At 43.9% G+C, this 20,399-nt stretch overlaps 1 protein-coding gene across 5 annotated transcripts in view; it reads right to left on the bottom strand.

Moving 5' to 3' along the window:
- Nucleotides 1-20,399, bottom strand: part of PTAC14 (plastid transcriptionally active 14) — a 216,263-nt gene that overhangs the window by 168,148 nt on the left and 27,716 nt on the right. For all 5 annotated transcript variants that reach the window (XM_087399046.1, XM_087399049.1, XM_087399047.1 and 2 more), the window contains exon 3: nucleotides 7,318-7,455. In XM_087399046.1, the coding sequence (XP_087255172.1) occupies nucleotides 7,318-7,455 (138 nt within the window). The remainder of the gene's footprint in view (nucleotides 1-7,317; nucleotides 7,456-20,399) is intronic.

Genomic DNA, 20,399 nt, shown 5'->3' with positions numbered 1-20,399 from the left:
TAACCTTCTCCATGACACTCAAACATGCTTTGTACATGCCAATGCAAAATGAATCCAAAGCTTGCAAAAGATACATCCAAAAGGTCTACCTTTAAATAGGGTCAATCCAAAAGAAGAGTTTTAGGATCCTTTAACCTTGTGTTAGAATTCTTTGGATAAAACACCTTTGTATCGAGATTGTACATCATCGGTGTCAGGTGCATAGCTTTTAATTGGAACAAGATCCATAAAGTCCAAACAACGTGAAATCTCATATCATGAGTTCTTTGCATGGCTATGGATCCAATGGGTTTACCTCCTCACTGGAGAAGCATATTTTTTGTCCTTCTTGTTATCATAGATTGTAGCTTGCCAACTAGCACTAAAGGAAAGTCCATAAAAGACAAGGCTCAAGGCATCTTAGATCAACTTGAGTCTTGGAATCTATATACAAAAAAAGGAGACCTCCTAGAAAAGGAGCTAGCTGCTACATGCATGAGGCACAGTGGCATGACTGATGGATTCCACTCAGCACTGTCCACATCAATGATCAATCTAAATATGCAGCATTGTGGTCGTTGCCTTCGTGTTCCTCTTCATCATCCCCATTATCTGCATGATCTCCATCTCTTTGATCATCTCCATCATGGACCATGGATGTGACAACCAGATTGGCGAACAGCATAGGGAACGTTTCACAGCTGTTCCATAGCCATTCCATAGATGTAGGAGTTCCATATACGTTCCATAACCCTTTCTAAACAAAATGTCGTTCCAACGTTCCATATCTAGGGAGTAGCATTCCCTGGCAACTATGCCCTCTAGTCCTTTTCTATATTTATTCGTGGCTAAATGCATGAGCATCTTCTTGAGATCTCATGCAGATATTATTTGGCCTAGACGCAGGACATGGAGCTCCTAAAAAGTGAGCCTACACATGGCACTGCTTTTTTTTTTTATGCCACTCCACAAACTCTTACCTCCTCCTCAAGACAACCTTGGATTTATTATGCATAGCAACAGGGTCACATTTTAATTGGAATAAGTCCAAAGGCATTTGGATCAGTGAGGATGGCACCCCGGATTGGGGAACTGATTTTGCTTTCCTGGATTCAAAGGGGTGTCCCTTTAGGTTCTTGGGCTACCAAATTAGCATGGGCATATACCTAGATGAATCCGAGAACATTTCCAAACTCATCCTCTAAAAACACAACATAGTGCAGTTTCAATCTCACAATAGTCACTCATAAGATTGAAAACCATAAACTCCATCACGCATAGCAGGGACTAGCTACTATGACATCCCCACTGACGTCATCAGCGCCCAACAGTGGGTGTAGACCATAGTATAAAAGTATGCTCTCACACATACAAATCCACACACCCACACATACTTGAGCATCCATTTATACAAAGTCTTTGTACTGAGTTCCTGTCGGCACTCTGGAGGTGAAGGGTAAACTCAGCCATGACGAAGGCTAGCACTAAAGGAGAAGGCTAATCTAAAGGTAGTCCAAAACTCTTCATTCAAGCTACAACTGCTTGTGAAGTCTAAACTATTTCATTTTAGTCTCTCCCAAACGAGCATCTAAATCTAAATCTAGCTGATAGGGCAACACACCATTTAAGATAGAAAGAATTATCGCAATACTGACAGGCCGCAAGTTGGACGAAAACTTCACAACGTGAAATTTGCATGTCCACTAATACGGAAGAAGCATATACCTAGATGAATCCAGGAACATTCCCAGACTCATCCTCTAAAAACACAACATAGTGCAATTTCAATCTCACAATAGTCACTCATAAGATTGAAAACCATAAACTCCATAAATTAGCATGGGCATCTCTCCTTCGCAGCAATTTGCTCCGATCTTCCTCTGTGGGTTCGTGGAAGGCTTTCAAAAACCTTCCGGAGAAATGCAGATTTCAATTGGTTAGTCGCCTCACAGGACATCGGAAGGTTTCCCAGTTTGATGCATGCAGCAGCCTTACCCTTGGATTGGGTATGCAGGAGACACACAGCACACTAATGTCAAGCAGATGGGGGGCTTTTCGAGAACTAAAATCCCAATACAAGTCGTAGGCCTCCGGCAAAGTACATATCGGGATGCTTTGGTCTTTGTTGTGCACTCTGGAGGCAGGCTGTCCAAGTCCATGGATGAGGATATCCTAGTGGATGCACACTTTGAGTAAGTCAGCATTGTGGGTTACATGGACTAGTGTTTCATGGCTTCTGGCTGGTATTTGGCCATGTCCAGAGAACATTCCTCTTGGCTCCACAAGGATTTGGCTTTGTGGTGTCCATATAAGTGCTTACAATGGTCCCCCGGAGATTGGGAGTGCAATGATGGAAATCATGGAAAGAGCCTCCCATTCTTTCAATACACTGTTAGCAATGCCAAGAGGTTCCAGCTTGGTATCAAGGGATGGAAGCCTTCTAGAACCTCCCCTTCGGAGAAATGGCAGATCCATCAGATTGACAGAAATCTTTTTGGCAAAGTCTTTGGAAGTCTCTCAGATATAAATTTCACTCTTTTCCTTAACTCCCTCCTCATGCCCGTTATGCTTCTAAGATATGGAATCCATTCAACATTGCCCTTGGGATTGCAGACATACCATATTGTTTCTAAGGGAATGTGTGACTTGTGGATAGCTTTGTTCCCTCCACTATTTTCATCATTTGAGGTTCAGTAGCTTACTTGACTTCACATATGAGAGAGATCCCCACATGATGCCAGAGTTAAATGCAGTAGAACTTGGGATTCAGAGACTCTCTACAAATACTTCGCATGTGATAGCATACGAGCGACACCTGCTTGAGCTGGGAGCTGTCCACGACCTCATCATCTACAATGGCCTTCAGAGATGGCCATCATCTGAGGGATTCACATGCTTCCCACATGGAGGCAGGACTAGCACAGTGGACTACCTACGGGGCCCACTGGCTTTTGTCTCACGGATACATGACCACACCATACCCCCCCCCACTTGGAGCTGACCACTCACATCTGGCCTTCGATGTTCTTGCTACTACACCAAGCACAGGGAGAATTCCTACCGCTACCCGTACCCAGATCCACTTTGACCGTGCTCGTGATCCAGTGTGTGTGTGTCACTTAGCCAAAGAGCTTACGGCCTTATTGGAAGATGATATAGACTTCGCCCATGCCTCGGCTACCCTTGTCATAGTGATACAGGATGCTGCTACCAATCCTTTCCTACGACACGATCTTCACGGGTACGAGATTGGAAGATGCCTCAAAACCCCTGGTTTGATGATGAGTGTAGAGAAATGCGAGCCCACCTCACACAGGAGCGAGCCCTAGGTCAATTGATGCCACACGAGGCACATAGGATCTTTCAGCGACTGACACGCCGCAAGAGACGAGCCTTCCTCACACATAGGATGGATGAGATCATCAGATCATTTCGCGGAGGAGACCCAACCACAGGGTGGCGATTCCTCGCGGAGGGAAAGCCACCCATCCCCATCACCGATCCAAGCATGTGGCACACTTATGCATGCTCCTTATATGATGTCCCGAGGCAGACACCGCCAGACATGTCCACTATGTCTAGGCCCACTACTTGTCACCTATTCACTACGCAGAATGTGCAAGCTGCACTTCACCGGCTCCACAACTGGAAAGCACAGAATCACGAAAGCCTTCGGACAGAGCACTTTGCACATGGGCAGGAGGTCCTAGCACCGATCCTTGCACATATGTTTAACCTTGCAATTTGCCACGGCTTCCCACCAGCGTGGGGCACCACTACTATCGTACCGATACACAAAGCAGGAGACCCCATGGACATCAGGAACTATCGTACCCTCATGATTGTCCACACACTGGCCAAGATCTATGGATCGGTACTAGAGAGAGAGATCAGCAGTCATACAGAGGCACGGGGGCAGCGAGCACTAGTGCATGCAGGATTCAGGAGGCAGCACTCTACTCTAGACCAAATTTTTACTCTGAGAGCTATCAGTGAGGAGGCGAGGTCCAAACATCAGAAAGGCCTTCAACACTGTTCCACGATCCCGCATGATCAGGAGACTACATGAGATATATGAGTCAATTAGAGGTAGGGTCCGTGCCCCAGGCGGCCTATTGGAGTGGGTCGAGAGCACCATTGGGGTGAAGCAGGGCTGCCCTCTCTCACCGACTCTTTTTGGACTCTACATTAGGAGGTGAGGGCTCATCACTAGGGGATCTCCTTATACAGATACTGTTATATGCTGATGATATAGTCCTTATATCCTCTTCACCGGAAGGACTAGAAAGAGATCAGGAGGCCTTACAGGTGTTTTGCAAAGAGAGAGATTTGACAGTCAACCTTAAGAAAACTGAGGATATGATCTTCAACACCTCACGAGCAGTGACTAACCGACTCACTTTCACCTATCGTGGTGAACCAGTGGAGATAGTGCAACAATACACATATTTGGGAGCAGTCTTCACAAGACCCATCTTCACGATGAAACATGCAGCCCAGGCACGACTCACACGAGGGCGTAGTCCTTTGGCTAGACTAGAGCGACAGCGTTTCCAGGCGCACTTCCAGCGCTTTTCGACACACTAGTGTGGCCGACTGTCATGTATGCAGCACCTTTCTGGAAGTGCGATCTTCCGAGGACAGATTGGAGAAGCTTTGATCGGCTACAGGTGACGATGCGATCCAAGATGATCGGATGTAAGCCCTCAGTTCCACACGAGATAGTACAGGCAGAGTTCACCATGACACCTCTCTAGGTTGATGCCATCTTTCAGACAGTGACTTTCATCCACAGGGTGTGGGACTTACCCCATTGGAGACTTTCGAGATTGGCCCTAGAGTCATCCAGACGACTCGCAAAGAGCAGGGCAGACACATGGTATGCACGCATATCTACATGGCTTGCCAGGCACGGTATCCAAATGGATAGGCTTCCCCCCTTTCAGTACAGCATGGATGCACCTCCTGAGTTGATCCCGCAAGATGAGGTCAACTCTATTATACGGTTAGACCACCTCCAGCTTCACACATCCCGGACTTGGGGGGAGGACCAGGAACTCCCCACCAAGACCCAGTTCTATCGCGACCACTTCCTGAGAGTATCAGAGAAGGGATTCATTATCAGACCCGAGGATAGAGGAGTATCTCATGCACTGAGGATTGCCATTGGTCAGATGCGAGTTTCATCCCATCAGTTGAGGATTGAGGTAGGGAGAGCAGCGGGTATATTTAGAGAGGAGCGGATCTACATGCTATGTACGCTGGGGGCGCTTGAGATAGAGGGGCACTTTCTTTGTGTTTGCCCAGCCTACTACGAGATTTGAGGACGCTACCACTGTCTCTACCTAGAGGGGAATGGCTTCGGTCCTTTGTCACAACTGATCCATTTCCATGACCAAGTCTGTATCGGACTCTATCTGATGGAGATGCGGCGACACAAGGAGGCGCTTCTACAACAAATCAGAGAGCAGCAAGGGTTGGTCAGACCACTATAGGACATAGAGGGTGACCGGACACAGCGGCACGTCAAAGTTTGAGTCAACCCCCGGACACAGTGGAGTGGAGGTAGAGGAGCTAGCCAATATGAGAGCAGTCTGGATGAGCAGCTGACACGGTACCGCCGAGAGGGGCGCAGAGCCCACATATGCGACAGAGAGCCCCCAAAGTACACTCTATTGAGGTCCGACCTATCACAACTTTCCTCAAAGGAGACTAACAGAGATGAGGGATCACTCTAGACATAGCCCAGAGAGTCCAGAGAGCGAGGAGACAGTGTCCCCTGCTGCAACGCGAGACAGCTCAACAGATGCAGATACGAGATATTTTCGCAGCCCACCAGAGAGACATCACTGTACCAGCCTTCGGCTTCATCCTAGCGCCTGGATAGATTGATTGATATAATATGATTATGATTATGATTCTATTAGCATAGATTAGTACTTAGCAAGGGTCCTAGCGTATCCTTTGCTTCAGCCCACTAAGGCTTGTATGAGTTCGCTTTTCTGTGCACTTTGTCCGATAGGCCCAGGAGGTCTCCCGTGGACCTTAATATATCTTTCTTTTTTCTTTCTCTAACTGGACCTCTTGTATTTTACAAATTTGCATATCCGCTAATACGGGGCAGGAACATATATCTAAATGAATCCATCCCAAACTCATCCTCTAAAAAAACAACACATATTGCAGTTTCAATCTCTCAAGAGTCACTGAGAAGCTTGAAAACCATAAACTCCATCACACAGAGCAGGGACTAGCTACTATGACATCCCCACTGACATCGTTAGCACACAACAGTGGGTGTAGACCCAGTATAAGCATAGGCTCTCACACAAACATTTTCACACACCCACACATGAGCATCCATTTATACGAAGGTCTTCATACTGAGTTTCTGTCACGGAAGGCAAACCTAGACACCATGAATTGAACAGAACCAAATGCCTCTAGGAAGACCAAGTCAGGAGCAAAGATGATTCCTCCTTTCCCTTCACCCCAACAATGGTGTTTCATAATGACACTGTGGAAGTGGGTGCCCATGTGTGAAAAAGATTCCAAAGCACCAATCCAGCATGCAACGAAACCATGAACACACGTGGAAACTACAGCACAATACAAATGAGGAACAGCACAGTAATTGCATATCTTGCGGAAATATTTACTGGCCATGCTGCATAAGAAAAAACACATTTTGCTCAGGATGCCAGGCACATGAATGAAACACCATCGGCATTTGAACATCTTGCAAAACGTTATGAAAGCCCATCCTGCGTAACAAAATAACACATTATGTAAGTTATTACACTAACTACACCCTGCACAGGAAGAAACAGTACCCACTGGTGGCAGCGAAAAGACTATAAAGCAGGGAAGAGACAGGCGGGAAGACAGAGGGGCTTTTTTTTTTTGGGTATGCCAGAGGCGGATGCTTACAAGGGACCTAAAGGAAGAAAGATAAAGAAAGCACATGGAAAAGACTAAACTGTGAGACAGATTTTGAGGCCTTGCAAAATCAGTATAATAAAAGCAAGGCTTATCTGTAATAAACAAAGCAGTACAAAGGCATGTGCATCCAGTAAGATGGATCGCAAATGCACCCACACACACAAGCACGTACACACGTGCACACATAGCAAGCACATGTGTGCACGTGCGCCTCAATACATGCGTGCGCACACACCTGTGCATGCATGTGTGCCTGCACTATACTGTTAAGGACTCGAACGAAAACACACATGATGGTTATAAAAAATCAAGCATATCATAAAACAAAATCTTTTGCATCTTTTTTTTTTAAACCTGGTAGGCAAGACGTGTCCTTCCTCCAAATCTAAAACTCACCCGTGGTTTCCGCAAGTATGGAATGTCTTTGACAGCATATACCCCAACTCCATCAGGTCCTTCCTTGAACTCAATACCGTATGCTCGTACATGTCGAATGTACCCCATCTCATAATATGCAGGATCCAAATCCAGAACCTGCAATAATATTATGGATAGTTCAAAGGTGGAGCATTGTAACTGCAAATCATTCCTCACTGCCTTTATTATGCATCTGCTAGTATCACGAATGTGCTGATCACAGGTTCCATCCAAAACCAGTGTAGTTATCAAACAGTGCACGCCACTTTTGGATCTATTACTTTCAAGCAATGCAACCACAATAGGGAATATGGCTGGCAAGCCAAGGCCCAATCATAAGCCGAGTTTATTACAATGTCAGAGCATTGCAAAAGAAATTATGTCCTGCATTATCATGCCCTTATTAGTTTGAATAGGAAACCCAATGTACAAACTTTAAGTGAGCAATCCTCACATGAAAAGAAAATTACACAGCCATTCAATCGTATTAAACATTAGAACAATGGGAACTCTGAACACCATAAAAGCTAGAAACAGGCGATGTTCCCCTGCCCTGGATACTTAGTGGAATTCCTTTCTTATGTCATAGAAGATACAAAGCAGCGTCCAGATTTTAGAACAGAACACTTGACCCATGCTTCCATTTGTGGAAGAGAGTCTGCTCTGGCTCTATAACTTCTACATCATAGATCACTTCCGGTTGCTGCTCATCTGTGATATCACTGAGTGATGGGTCAATATATGGCTTCAACCATGCGACGTGAAAGATGTTATGCATTGTCCAACTGTCTGGTAACCGTAGCTTCATAAAGATATCGTTGATCTTCTTGATGATGGGGAATGGTCCAAAACTTCTGAAGGATAACTTGGGGCATCGCTTGCACACCTGCTTTGAACATTCCATAGTCCTGTTGCCAGAAGAGATTCTAGGGTCGAATCTCGAATGGAGGTTACTAGCAACCAGAATGAGTGTGTCGTATTTGCAGGAAATTGTTAGAATTATTATTATATTCTAGGCAGTGGCCAATGTAATGTAATAAGTGGGTTAGGGGCACTTTTCCCTCTTAGAGGTTTTTCCCCCTAACCACAGTCTAATCTCTAACTACGGTTAGTGATTAGATAGGGTTTTGTCACTTAGACAAAACCACTCATCTCTTTCATTGTACTTCACTTCATTCAGTCAACTATTGAGTGACCTACGTTCAGCTCACTCTCTTCTTGCTCACTCTTGCTCTCTTCATTGTTTTCTCACATTTGGTATCGTAGCAAGTTCACCCTGCCTGACCTCCAGCTCCCAGCCCGCAAGCTCCTTGCCCGCATCCATCCGTACAACAGTACAGAGTCCATACCCGCACGTGCGACGCCGTCCGTACAAGCCGTACTGCTGCAGTTCCACCGTCCGTACCTGCATTCCGTACTGCTGATCCATCAACGTCACATTCCGTACTTGCAACTGGCCATACATCTGCACCGTCATCCGTATAAAGTACGGATCCCGTATTGCATTCCACCATACAAGAGCTGCCTTCCATTCGTACTCCCGTACAGCAGGTGGTCGCCATCAATTCTCCGTACCCAACGTCGTACATCGTCCGTATAATAGTACGACTGACCCGATGTCAGTTTCACCGTATTGTTCCATACATCTACTGTTTGCACCGTACAGGTATCCATACACTGTACAGATTCCGTACTCACTCCTGCATTCCGTACATTACATTCATAGATGACTTCACCAACTATACTTGGGTCTATGGTCTTAAGGCAAAATCAGAAGTGTTTATGCATTTCAAACACTTTGTGGCTACGGTTGAGAATAAGACAGGACTCAAGATGCAGATACTTCGCACAAATAGAGGGGGGGAGTATATGTCTCATGAGTTTAAGGTATTTTTGAAGGAGAAAGTCATCACGCATCAGCTTACAGTGAGGCTTACACCTCAACAAAATGGCAAAGCTGAGCGCAAGAATCGCACTCTTATGGAGATGGATAGATGTATGCTTACCAGTAAAAAGTTGCCTCACAGGTTTTGGCTTGAAGGCCTCATGTGTGCCAACTATGTTTTGAATCAAGCTCCCACAAAGGCTTTGAAAACAATCACTCCCTATGAGGCATGGCATGGGAGAAAGCCTTCAGTGATCACTTCAGAGTTTTTGGTTGTGTTGCATATGCCCACATGCCTGTGGAGTTTTGACACAAGTTGTCAAATAAGGCACTTAAATGCATTTTTGTGGGGTATAGTTCACAAAGCAAAGGCTACTGTCTCTACAATCTTGCTTCACGCAACATTTTTGTGAGTAGAGATGTTATATTCTCTGAAAATTCAGCACATACACATGCTGAATTTCTGATTCCAGCTTCTTCAGATGATGTTTTTGAGGGGATGCTTCCAATAGCATTTGGTTCCCCAGCTGAGGTTCATGCTGAAAATCAGAATTTACAGCAACCTCCTCCTAATCCACATGCCCCGATTCAGCCACAGGTTGATTTTGTACCTCCACATGGCCACAGGGTGTGGATGAAGTTGTCAGGCAAGAAATTCAAGAGATACACGCAGCGAAAACAGTCCCGAATTGGTTGCTACAGACTCTTAGGGAGAGTAGGCTTGAGGCCCCATTGCCTGGTAGGACTCGATGTGCAGTAAGGCACGCAGGGGGGGCTCTTTCAGTTGAGACAGCTTATGCAGGGACTCTTCTTGATGAAGAGGAGCCTGACTCTTTTGAAGAAGCAAAGGATAATGTGCATTGGATGCGTGCCATGTACAATGAATTGCAGTCCATAGAGAAAAATCAGACTTAGGATGTTGTGGATTTGCCACCAGGTAAGCATGCCATTGGTACCAAGTGGGTTTTCAAGGTAAAAAGGAAGCCAGATGGATCCATTGACAAGTACAAGGCAAGGCTGGTTGCCAAAGGCTATGCACAGAAGAAGGGCATAGAATATGAGGAGACTTTTGATCCTACATCCCGAATGACCACCATACGGTCAGTTATTGCAATGGCTGCAAATTTTGTTTGGAATGTCCATCAGGTGGACATAAAAACAGCTTTCCTTAATCGGGACTTGCAGGAAGAGGTTTATGTCCAACAAACCTCTTCCTGGATTTGAACTTTCTGGCAATGCAATTCAGGTTTGCAAGCTTAACAAAGCTTTATATGGGCTGAAACAAGCCCCACGTGCATGGTATGCCAAGATTGATGCATTCCTGGCAAGTAAGGGGTTACATAATAGTCCCACAGAAAGCACCCTCTACATCAAGAAGGATGGGGGGGATATTTTGGTCATCATTCTTAATAAAGATGGCATGCTGCTCACACGGTCAAGTGACGATATAATTGCAGATTTCAAAGCTGAAATTGACATGACAGATTTGGGCATGTTAAATTTTTATTTGGGGATCCAAATACAAGACAAGCGTGGCATCGTTATGTCTCAATCCAAGTATGTGCAGAAGCTCTTGGATAGGTTCAACATGCATGATTGTAAGCCTATAGCCACTCTCATGGAGCCGGGGCTGAAGCTTACTATGTACGATGCAGGTGAATCAGTGGATGTCACACTTTCCAGCCAGGTTGTTGGATGCCTCATCTACTTGTGCAATACACGGCCCATATTCAGTATGCAGTATCTCAAATGAGCAGATATATGCACAGCCCAAAGACAACACATTGGCAGGCTGTAAAATGCATCTTCCGTTATTTGCAAGGCACAAAGTCTTTTGGCTTGATGTTTTCCAAGGGGGTTGACTTGCAGATGCATGCTTACAGTGATTCAGATTGGGCTGGAGACTATGACACCGAGCAGTCCACTAGTGGTAATTGTTTCTTTTTGGGCAAAGCTTGCATATCTTGGCTGAGCAAGAAGCAATCTACAGTGGCTACTTCCTCATGTGAAGCTGAGTACAGGGCAGCTTTCACAGCGACACTTGAGTGTGTTTGGCTGCGACTTTTGTTCGCTGATCTTCGTCTCTTATTGGAGGGTCCTCCTCCAATTCTCACTGATAGTCAGAGTGCTATAGCAGTGGCAAAGTATCCAATGTTTCATGCTCGCACGAAGCACATTAAGGTTCATTATCATTATGTCAAAGAGAAGTTGCATGCAAGGGAGATCAGTATGATCTATGTGTCAACTTGTAGACATTTTTCACCAAAGCACTGCCACGTGAGAAGTTTGAGGCATTTCGCAGTGCCCTAAACTTATCTCCTTTTGGTGATTGATCACTACCTTGTATACCACATTGGCACTGCAGGGGGGTGTTAGAATTATTATTATATTCTAGGTAGTGGCCAATGTAATGTAATAAGTGGGTTAGGGGCACTTTTTCTTCTTAGAGGTTTTTTCCCCTAACCACGGTCTAATCTCTAGCTACGGTTAGTGATTAGATAGGGTTTTGTCACTTAGACAAAACCCCTCATCTCTTTCATTGTACTTGATTCAGTCAACTATTGAGTGACCTACGTTTAACTCACTCTTACTCTCTGCATTATTTTCTCAGTGCAATGTCAACACCTTGCACGTGACTGTCCAACAAGCGCCAGACACACCAAGAGACACCCCAAACACCCTCCTCCTGCAGACCCTTCACCACCACCCCCTCGCTCCCTGAACCTCTCCATGGTCATCAGGCAGGGGTCTAGAGAGTGGTGCAAGATCGCAGACGAGCCCACTCCGCTCCTGCACCCCGCCCAACCCGCCTCCACACATTTCTACCTCTCCAAATTGCTTTGTAGACCTTACCGAAACTGAGAAGCCTAGAGGAGGATATGAGAGACTGGAGATCCCATTGATGACATTGATGACCAAGTTGATAAAGTTCGGGCCCAGCTAAGGATCCTATATATACCTTTGTAAGACTAGATTAAGAATTTTTGTTGTTCTAAAGATCAAAAATCTACAATGAAAATAAACGAGAAAAAGAAAGAGAAGAAAAAAGAGGGAAACAAAAACTTTTATGAAAAACAAAAGAAAGACATACTTAGCAAGCAAAGCAACACTTATGTCATCATCAGTGCCCAAGCATAAGCAGCTATATTGGGTTTCTAAAGACCCACGGAGTCTCTTGGGCAAACCCAATGCTTACTAAAATACGTCAAATAAACAAAAGAGAAAGAAAACAAGAAATAAAGAAGAAAGGAAGCAGGTGACTAAGCAAAAATAAACAAGCAAGTCAAGAAACAATATCTTCCAAAATTCTGGAATCTCTCTCTCTCTCTCTCTCTCTCTCTCTCTCTCTCTCTCTCTCTCTCTCTCTCTCTCTCTCTTATTTAAAACATAAAAAGCTAAATGGCCCTTTACACTTACGTATCGTTTCCTACAAAGAGGCAAAAATACATTTCTAACTTAGAAAGCACAAGCATACTCAAACAAAATCTCTTTTGAAACTAAAAGAAAAACGGGCTATTCAGCTCCCCGCTTTTTGTTTTCAGCTTATGTTCAATCATTCTAAACATACCTAAGGCCGATACACCATAGATAAAAGACTTCATATCTAAGATTGTGCGTACTTTTTTCATTATTTTCCTTGGATTATACCTCTTGTGTAATAGTAAAGTGATCAAATTACTACATTGAGTGATAAAAGACTCCTTAGTTATACAAAGGCAGAAAAATCTATGGAATTGGTAAGAAATCACTCCATATTTTGCCAAATCAGAAATGTTTGAGTCAATGTGAGGCATTTTTATAATGTGTAAACCACTATATTCAAGTTGTTCATGTTTATCATATATATCAACCTCTAATCCTATGGTAGATTGAGAAAGTCTTTAAGAAAACACAAGAATCCCCTCTTGAAGTGCAGTTCAGCTCACAAGAGTCACGAGGATAGGTTCCTTCTCCAAAAGCACTAGCGTCTTTGTACATAAAGTCTTGAAAGTTAGGAACATCTGGTACAAATAAATCATCTATAAAATGCCTAACTTGTCTAAGCTTATGTAAAATGAAAGGGCAGGTATTGATAGAAATAAGACGTTGCATAAACTCAAATTCATAAGTGAAAAGATAAAAGTTTGCTAAAAAGACGGCACAATTAGTGCCCATGGGGATTCCTATAATTTGTTGAAACAAAGAATCACCTATTGTGACATAAAGATTATCTAAAAGAAAATCTATCCAAGAGCAAACATCTTCCACACTTACTACCTTTGTGTATCTTTTCTTTTTAGAACCTATGTCATGATCTTTAGCCACAAAGAGTCAAAGCATAAGGCTGTTTTCTCAACTTTAAGCACTTTGCATCTATCTTTGTCAAATCTCAGCTTGAAAACTTCAGCCACTAGCTTTTTTATTCTAAACTTCAAGTCTTCCAGCTCGATCTTTGTGTAAAGCGTGGTAAAATCATAGGCTTGAAGGAGAATAGTAGACTCTTTTTCATGAATGCTTTGAGAGGAATTAAAAAATTTTACAACAGGAATCACTCCTATAGAGTCATTTAAAATCCAGCTTGAGTGCGAGGGGACATCTGCCTCTTTTAATAAGTCCCTTTAAAGTTCAGGGACACTAGGCAACATGGCTTTGAAGCAATAGCTTAGCCATTTAGAGACATCCGTCAAAGTAGTCTCACAAGCAGCTGCGCTTTTTTGGAGTTTTGTGAAACTTCCAAGCAAACCAAAGGATCCTAGTGTGATAACCCAACTTTGGCCACTTGGGTTGTTAAGGATCTAATCTTATGGTTAACAACTTTCTTTAAAATCCACAATTACAGATTTACATTAAAAAATAACGTTGAGTCCGACACTAGTTGACGAGGCAAGGTGGGGACACCCGCCCAAAAGGGCTTTGTTATTGCAACACAATCCACCTTTGTGCAAAGCACAATCAAGACCTTGGGGACCTAGTCGCATGCAAGACAGTGGGAGCACGGTATCAAGATTGTGGGCTCAACATGGGTGAGCCATGCCCATTGAGATATGACCAAATTGATTATTGGCTTCAGATTCCATGTTGCCCTATTTGCACTATTCCACTTTTCACAAAGTGAAGAGTGCCAACCTTACCGAATGGAGACAGACAATCAAAACAGCATCTAATTGATCACCTATCCAGATAGGGCCTAGGGGAGTGAGATTAGTTCAGTTGATGATTAAAATTAGTAGTTTTTTATCTAGTCTGGAGGGCAGCTTGTTCACTGCAACTGGCAGCAGTTCCGGCCCCCAATGCACTTTAGTGTCTAGCAGGTTGTAGTCGTCATTCACCATAGTGCTTCTATAGACATGAGAGCAGCTGACCATATTGGTGGTTATTTTAGGCAGAAGTAGGAGAAATCTGCTCGAGAGGTTAGGTTTTCCTACAGGCTGAGTTTGCAAAAAAGGGCTGGAATTGCACGTGATGTAAAGGCACTTGGTTCACGAAAGGGGTTGTTGCAGACTGAGGACCACCACGATGTTGCAGATTCCAAAGTTTGTTGCTGTTTCTGTTGAGTGCAGAGGTTCATCAGAGAATGACAAAGGCAGGGCGTGAAGTTGATGGTGACCTTTGCAATAAAATTTTTGCCTTTTTGAGCCCTTTGACATGGTACCCTCAACTTCAAAAAGCCCAATTTGAAGTCATTACTCTATTTACTATAAAAAATAATAGAGACAATTTAAGGTGCAATTGAGCTTTGATGCATCACCCAAGATGACTAGCCCTAATGCTTCTTTGTATGTCCTAGGGGAAAAAAGGATTTTAGTGCAAAAACCTTGGCCAGTTCATTTAGTGGCCACTGGCTAAGAATAGTAGGTCAAGCGATTGGTCCCTATCAAGCATCTGAAACTCCATATTCTTTGCTAGCTTCCTTTGTTGAGATATGGTGCCATGAGCACATATTAGAGGCTAAGGTATGCTATAGGAATGTATTAAAGTAGCCACCCTAGGATGTGGACTACATGATGTGAGGATGTGGATCAAGGACATCCACAAGGAGAGATGTGGATCAGAGGATCCCACGAGTGTTAACTATTCTAAAGGGCTCTCTCTATATAAGAAGCGTATCTTGTATTGTTGAATATAGATATACATTTGCTATCTCCCTCTCATGTCTTATTCAATGTGCTTTGAGGCTCCTTGATCTCTTGCTTTTAACATCCTTGTGGTACCTTCTTATTATTGAAAATTGACATTTCGGTGGAGTATTATCCCACTTGCTAAAAATAGAAAGTGGGATTTTTCTCTCCATTCTCTTCTCTGCATGCTTGCAGTTTGATAACACTACTTAGCACAAGCTACAACCAATAGATATAAACTAAAGACTTCTCGTTGCAGCCGGAATCAAATCCGAACTAGGTGATTCCGAAACCCGAAGACGTTTGAATCAACAAGAAAGACGTTTGAATGGTGCTCATGGCACCATATATTCGATTCAAACTTCATATTCTTTGCCAGCTTCCTTTGTTGAGATATGGTGCCATGAGCACATATTAGAGAAAAGGAAAAGACGTTTGAATCAACAAAAAAGAACAAAATTGGTCTAAAAGAGAGGTCCTCACCGCACCTCCGTGCAAGTGCGTACAAGTTCAAGCACGACATCCCCAAGTCAAATAAGCCAAGGGAACTCAGGCCACTCGTAGTAGTAGCACCAAGGCAAGAGACCATAAGACAAGTAATCGAATAGATATCTATCTACCAAGATAGATATCTAGATGAATATATGGATATCTATATGTACTGAATTTGACTTGCGGGAAGAAGTGCTACGATACGATCGATCGGCAAGGCCTAATCTCCATATTAAAGGAAAGGACCGATGACACAAATTCTTCGACCTAATAGACAAAGTTTGGATGAGAAATGCTTCGAATCTCGAGGGCAAAAATCCTTTAGCAAGGTACCCATGTTGGCTTTGCTAACACTAGGTCTGTTCTCGATATTTATGGCAATTGAAGGGAGTGGAATGCCATATTTGATGGGAATGGGTTATGGGTGGATACGGTGCCCAAGAAGATAATCGGCGGTGAAGTGAAGCTCCGGTCTACTGCTCAAGCACATTCAAGCAAAGCACCATTCAAACCAAGGTCTGCCACGCTCTCACTCACATTGGATTTGCCAGTACAGTCACTGCTACAGTCTACAATTGATGTCATCGGAGTCATTGTGGCCTAAAGTATAACTCTCTGCCCATCGCAATCTTCCAAGACTCCCTCAACACTAAGTGGCTCCCAACAATCAACCGATATTAGAGATTATTCATAGATTTATTTTGTATAAATAGATTGAATGTCTTACAATATGCATCAAGTTGAAAATAAAATAACCTCAACTATACATCATTGACGACCTAATGATGGAGAAGTATCAAAATTGATCTTCTTTTTTATACTTTCTCATCGTCTTATAAATGCATGACCTAACATTAACATGACATATGCATAACACAGATCCTCAATGCACAAAATGGAGTGAGTTTCTTGGTAAGGTTCTCCCGCTAGAATGTACAAGCCTATAACCTTTTGGTCTTGCCACCTTATAGATTGTGCTGCTTTGATCTGTCAATTCCAAGGTACTGGCACACACCCCAAAACCACTCCCCAATTCAATGAATCAGCTTGATTTACCGAGCCACCCCTATGTTATAGTGCTCGAAGAGACGTACAAGCAAAAGTGTGTACTGGTGGTCCTCTAGATTGTACCCAGGTCCTAACTCAATAAGCTTGAGCTTGTGTAACCAAAATAGGTAACCTAACAATGGTGGCTCCTCGGTTGGACCTCCATTAACCAACTCCAGAGACTGTCATTCTTATCCGACCTTTGCGACACAAGTACAAGACTTCATAGTTGGTTGCGTCCCTATCTCGCTCTGCCATTATCTAGGCCACGTAAACAAGTTTTAAGGAACGCAACAACTTGGATAATATCTTCATCTTTTGGGAGGTAGTGGATTGGGCCTGAGGAGTCTTAGCCTATCACAAATCTTCCCATGGATTTCGAGAAGGCTTACGATAGGGTGGATTAGCCTTTCTTGGAGGTCATCGTGAGAAGGATGGGCTTCTCAAGTCCCTAGATTCCGGGAGTCTCTGCCTTGCATTTGGGGAGTGCCAACCAGATGCTTATTAAGGATCGTATATGGGAGGCTTGTCTATGTCCCCCTCAATGTGCCAGTGCTGACATGGAATTCAGTGGATCGTCTCCCCCCCTTCCAGTATAAGCTTCGACGCCCAAATCCTCTTGTCTATGTCCCCCTCAATGTGCCAGTATGTGGTCCCATGCCTACACGGTCATTAGGCGGGGCTGAATACTATGTGACATTCATTGATGATGCAACTAGGAAAGTGCGGGCTTATGCTATAGCTCGGAAGAGTGATGTGTTCCAGGTATTTCAGAAATGGCTGGCCTTGGTTGAGAATCAATCAGGTAGAATGCTTAAATGCCTACAGACTGACAATGGTGGAGAGTATCTCTCTCATGACTTTCAGCATTTCTGTGATACACGTGGGATTAAGAGGGAGCTCACATCCCCTCGTACTCCAGAGCAAAATCCAGTTGCAGAAAAGATGAACCGTACCATTCAAGAAAGATTGCAATGCATGCTTTCCAATGCAAGTCTTTCTAGTGGTTTCAACCGTATCATACGGTTAGACCTGCTTCAGCTCTATACGTCAGAGACGTAGGAAGGGGACCAAGATTTCCCCACCAAGACTAGATTTTATAGTGACCACTTCTTGAGCCTTGGACATGTCAGCATAGAGGAGGGGTATTTGTGGCAAAACTCTCATAAAAAGACATAGACTCCCCTTTGTCAGAGCCAAAAAATGTAGAAGCACCAACTAGAGAATGGCTAGATGAATGTTAATCAAGTAGAGAATCAAAGAACTATTAATGTAAAAATATCTTGCAAAGTTCTTTTTATACATGTGAACCATAGAGCCGACACAAGTCACTAGAGATTCTTCTAGTTATTGCAACATATCACAACAAAATAGATTTTGGCTAATGCATGTCAATGATAGAGATAAGATGCTCCACTGATGTATCAAAACGACATGAGAGAGCATGGACTAGTTGGACGAGACGACGACGAGGGGACATACAGCTAGAGACACTAGAGCCACCCACGATGCGACGACAAACTAGAGCAAGCATGATGGAGTTTCAGCCTCTTACAGTTCTATTGGGAGGAGACCACCTGACCAGAGGTGTTACTATTGGAGAGCCACCATGGCACCTGGATATGTCTTATGAGTCCTTATCTGAGACTGAGTCTAGCTATTAGTCACTAGTTCTAGATTTGGAGTTTACATTTTTTGTATCTCTGATTTTAGTCTAGTATAGTATTCAGCAAACGTCTTAGTGTGCCCTTTGCCTCAGCCCTTTGTGGCTTGTATGAGTATGTGTCACTTTTGATTCCGTACTTTGTCTCAAAGGCCCGCGAGGCCTCTCGAAGATGTTAATACCCACGAGATGAGATCAACCGCATCATACGGTTGGATCCACTTCAGCTACATACATCATGGACCAGGTTTTTCCTACCAAGGTCTAGTTTTACCAAGACCACTTCCTAAGGATATCAGGTGATGGACTGATCATCACGCCCCAATATCTAGAGGCTAGGCGAGTTAACCACGTGTTGAGGATTACCATAGGACAAATGAGAGTCTCATCTCACCAGTTGAGGACAGAGGCAAGTAGAGCTACAAGCACACCTACAGAGCAGCGGATTTGAAGGTTATGCACACAGGCAATAGTGGAGACAGAGGAGCACTTCTTATGCATTTGCCCTGCTTATTATGAGATCCGAGGATGCTATCACTATTTCCATCGGAGGGACCCGGGTTCAGACCACTCTCCCGACCGATCCACTTTCATGATCAGGTGTGTGTCGGCCTCTTTCTGATGGAGATACGGCAGCTCAGGGAGACTTTGCTACACCAAATCAGACAGCAGGAGGAGACAGTACCACGGGACACTAATCGAGCACAGAGACACGTCGCTGATTTTTATAGCTTTGAGTCAGCCTCGGGACACATCGGAGTAGAGAATGAGGAGATAGCCGACATGAGAGCAGACTGGATCATTGGATAGAGACGACACAGGGCAAAGGAGAGGGCGCAAAAGAGGATAACTTGAGCACGCACTTTAGAGGTTCTGCCCTTCACCGCCATACTCAGACCTGAGGTGTCACCCTTGATGCTGCCCATCGGATACAGAGATCTCGAAGACCACGAAAGGAGACAGCTCACCAACTTCTACAGATATGTGACATCTTTTTTTTCCTATCGGAGAGATACCACGACTCCTGGATATGTCTCGGAGCTTTCGCACTATCCACTAGAGTCTCCTGAGGGCGCAAAAGGTGTGTTTCTTAGTTTTTGAGATTATTAGCTTAGTTTAGCACTCAACAAGGGCCTTAACGAGCCCTTTACTGCAGCTTGTATGAGCTATTTTGTTGAGTGTACTTTGTCTCATGGGCCCTTGAGGCCTCCCGAAGACATTAATACAACTCTCTCTCAAGACCTTTATGAGGACATTAGGGGGGCCTGGTTGCTCCCTTGCAAATGCGACCTTCCATCAGGAAAGAAGGCCATAGCAAACAAATGGATATACAAAGTGAAGCACAATCCAGATGAAAGTATTTAAAGATACAAAGCCAGACTAGTTGCAAAAGGATTTGCACAGCAAAATGCAACCTTCCACCAGGAAAGAAAGCCATAGCAAACAAATGGGTATACAAAGTGAAGTCCAATCCAGATGGAAGTATTCAAAGATACAAAGCCAAACTAGTTGCAAAAAGATTTGCATAGCAATATGGTCAAGATTATGATGAGACTTATGCTCCAGTAGTAAAGATGGACTCCATATGGTTCTTGATATCACTAGCAACACTCAGCAGATGGAATGTGTACCAGCTCGATGTCAAGAATGCATTTCTCAATGGTTACCTAGACGAGGAAGTCTACATGCAACAACCAGCAGGTTATGTTGAAGCCAAAAAGGAGAATAAGGTTTGTCATCTCAAGAAAAGTCTCTACAGCTAAAAGCAAGCACTCAGAAGTTGGTACAACAGAATCGACAAGTATTTTTCTAATCTGGGATACATGAAGTCCAATGCAAATCATACTCTCTACTACAAAGTTCAAGAGGAAGACAT

Source organism: Dipteris shenzhenensis, chromosome 27 (assembly GCF_047967505.1).
Source record: "Dipteris shenzhenensis isolate YYH24624 ecotype China chromosome 27, Dip_SZ_1.0, whole genome shotgun sequence".
NCBI lineage: Eukaryota > Viridiplantae > Streptophyta > Polypodiopsida > Gleicheniales > Dipteridaceae > Dipteris > Dipteris shenzhenensis.
This window is presented reverse-complemented; position numbering and strand designations above follow the sequence as displayed.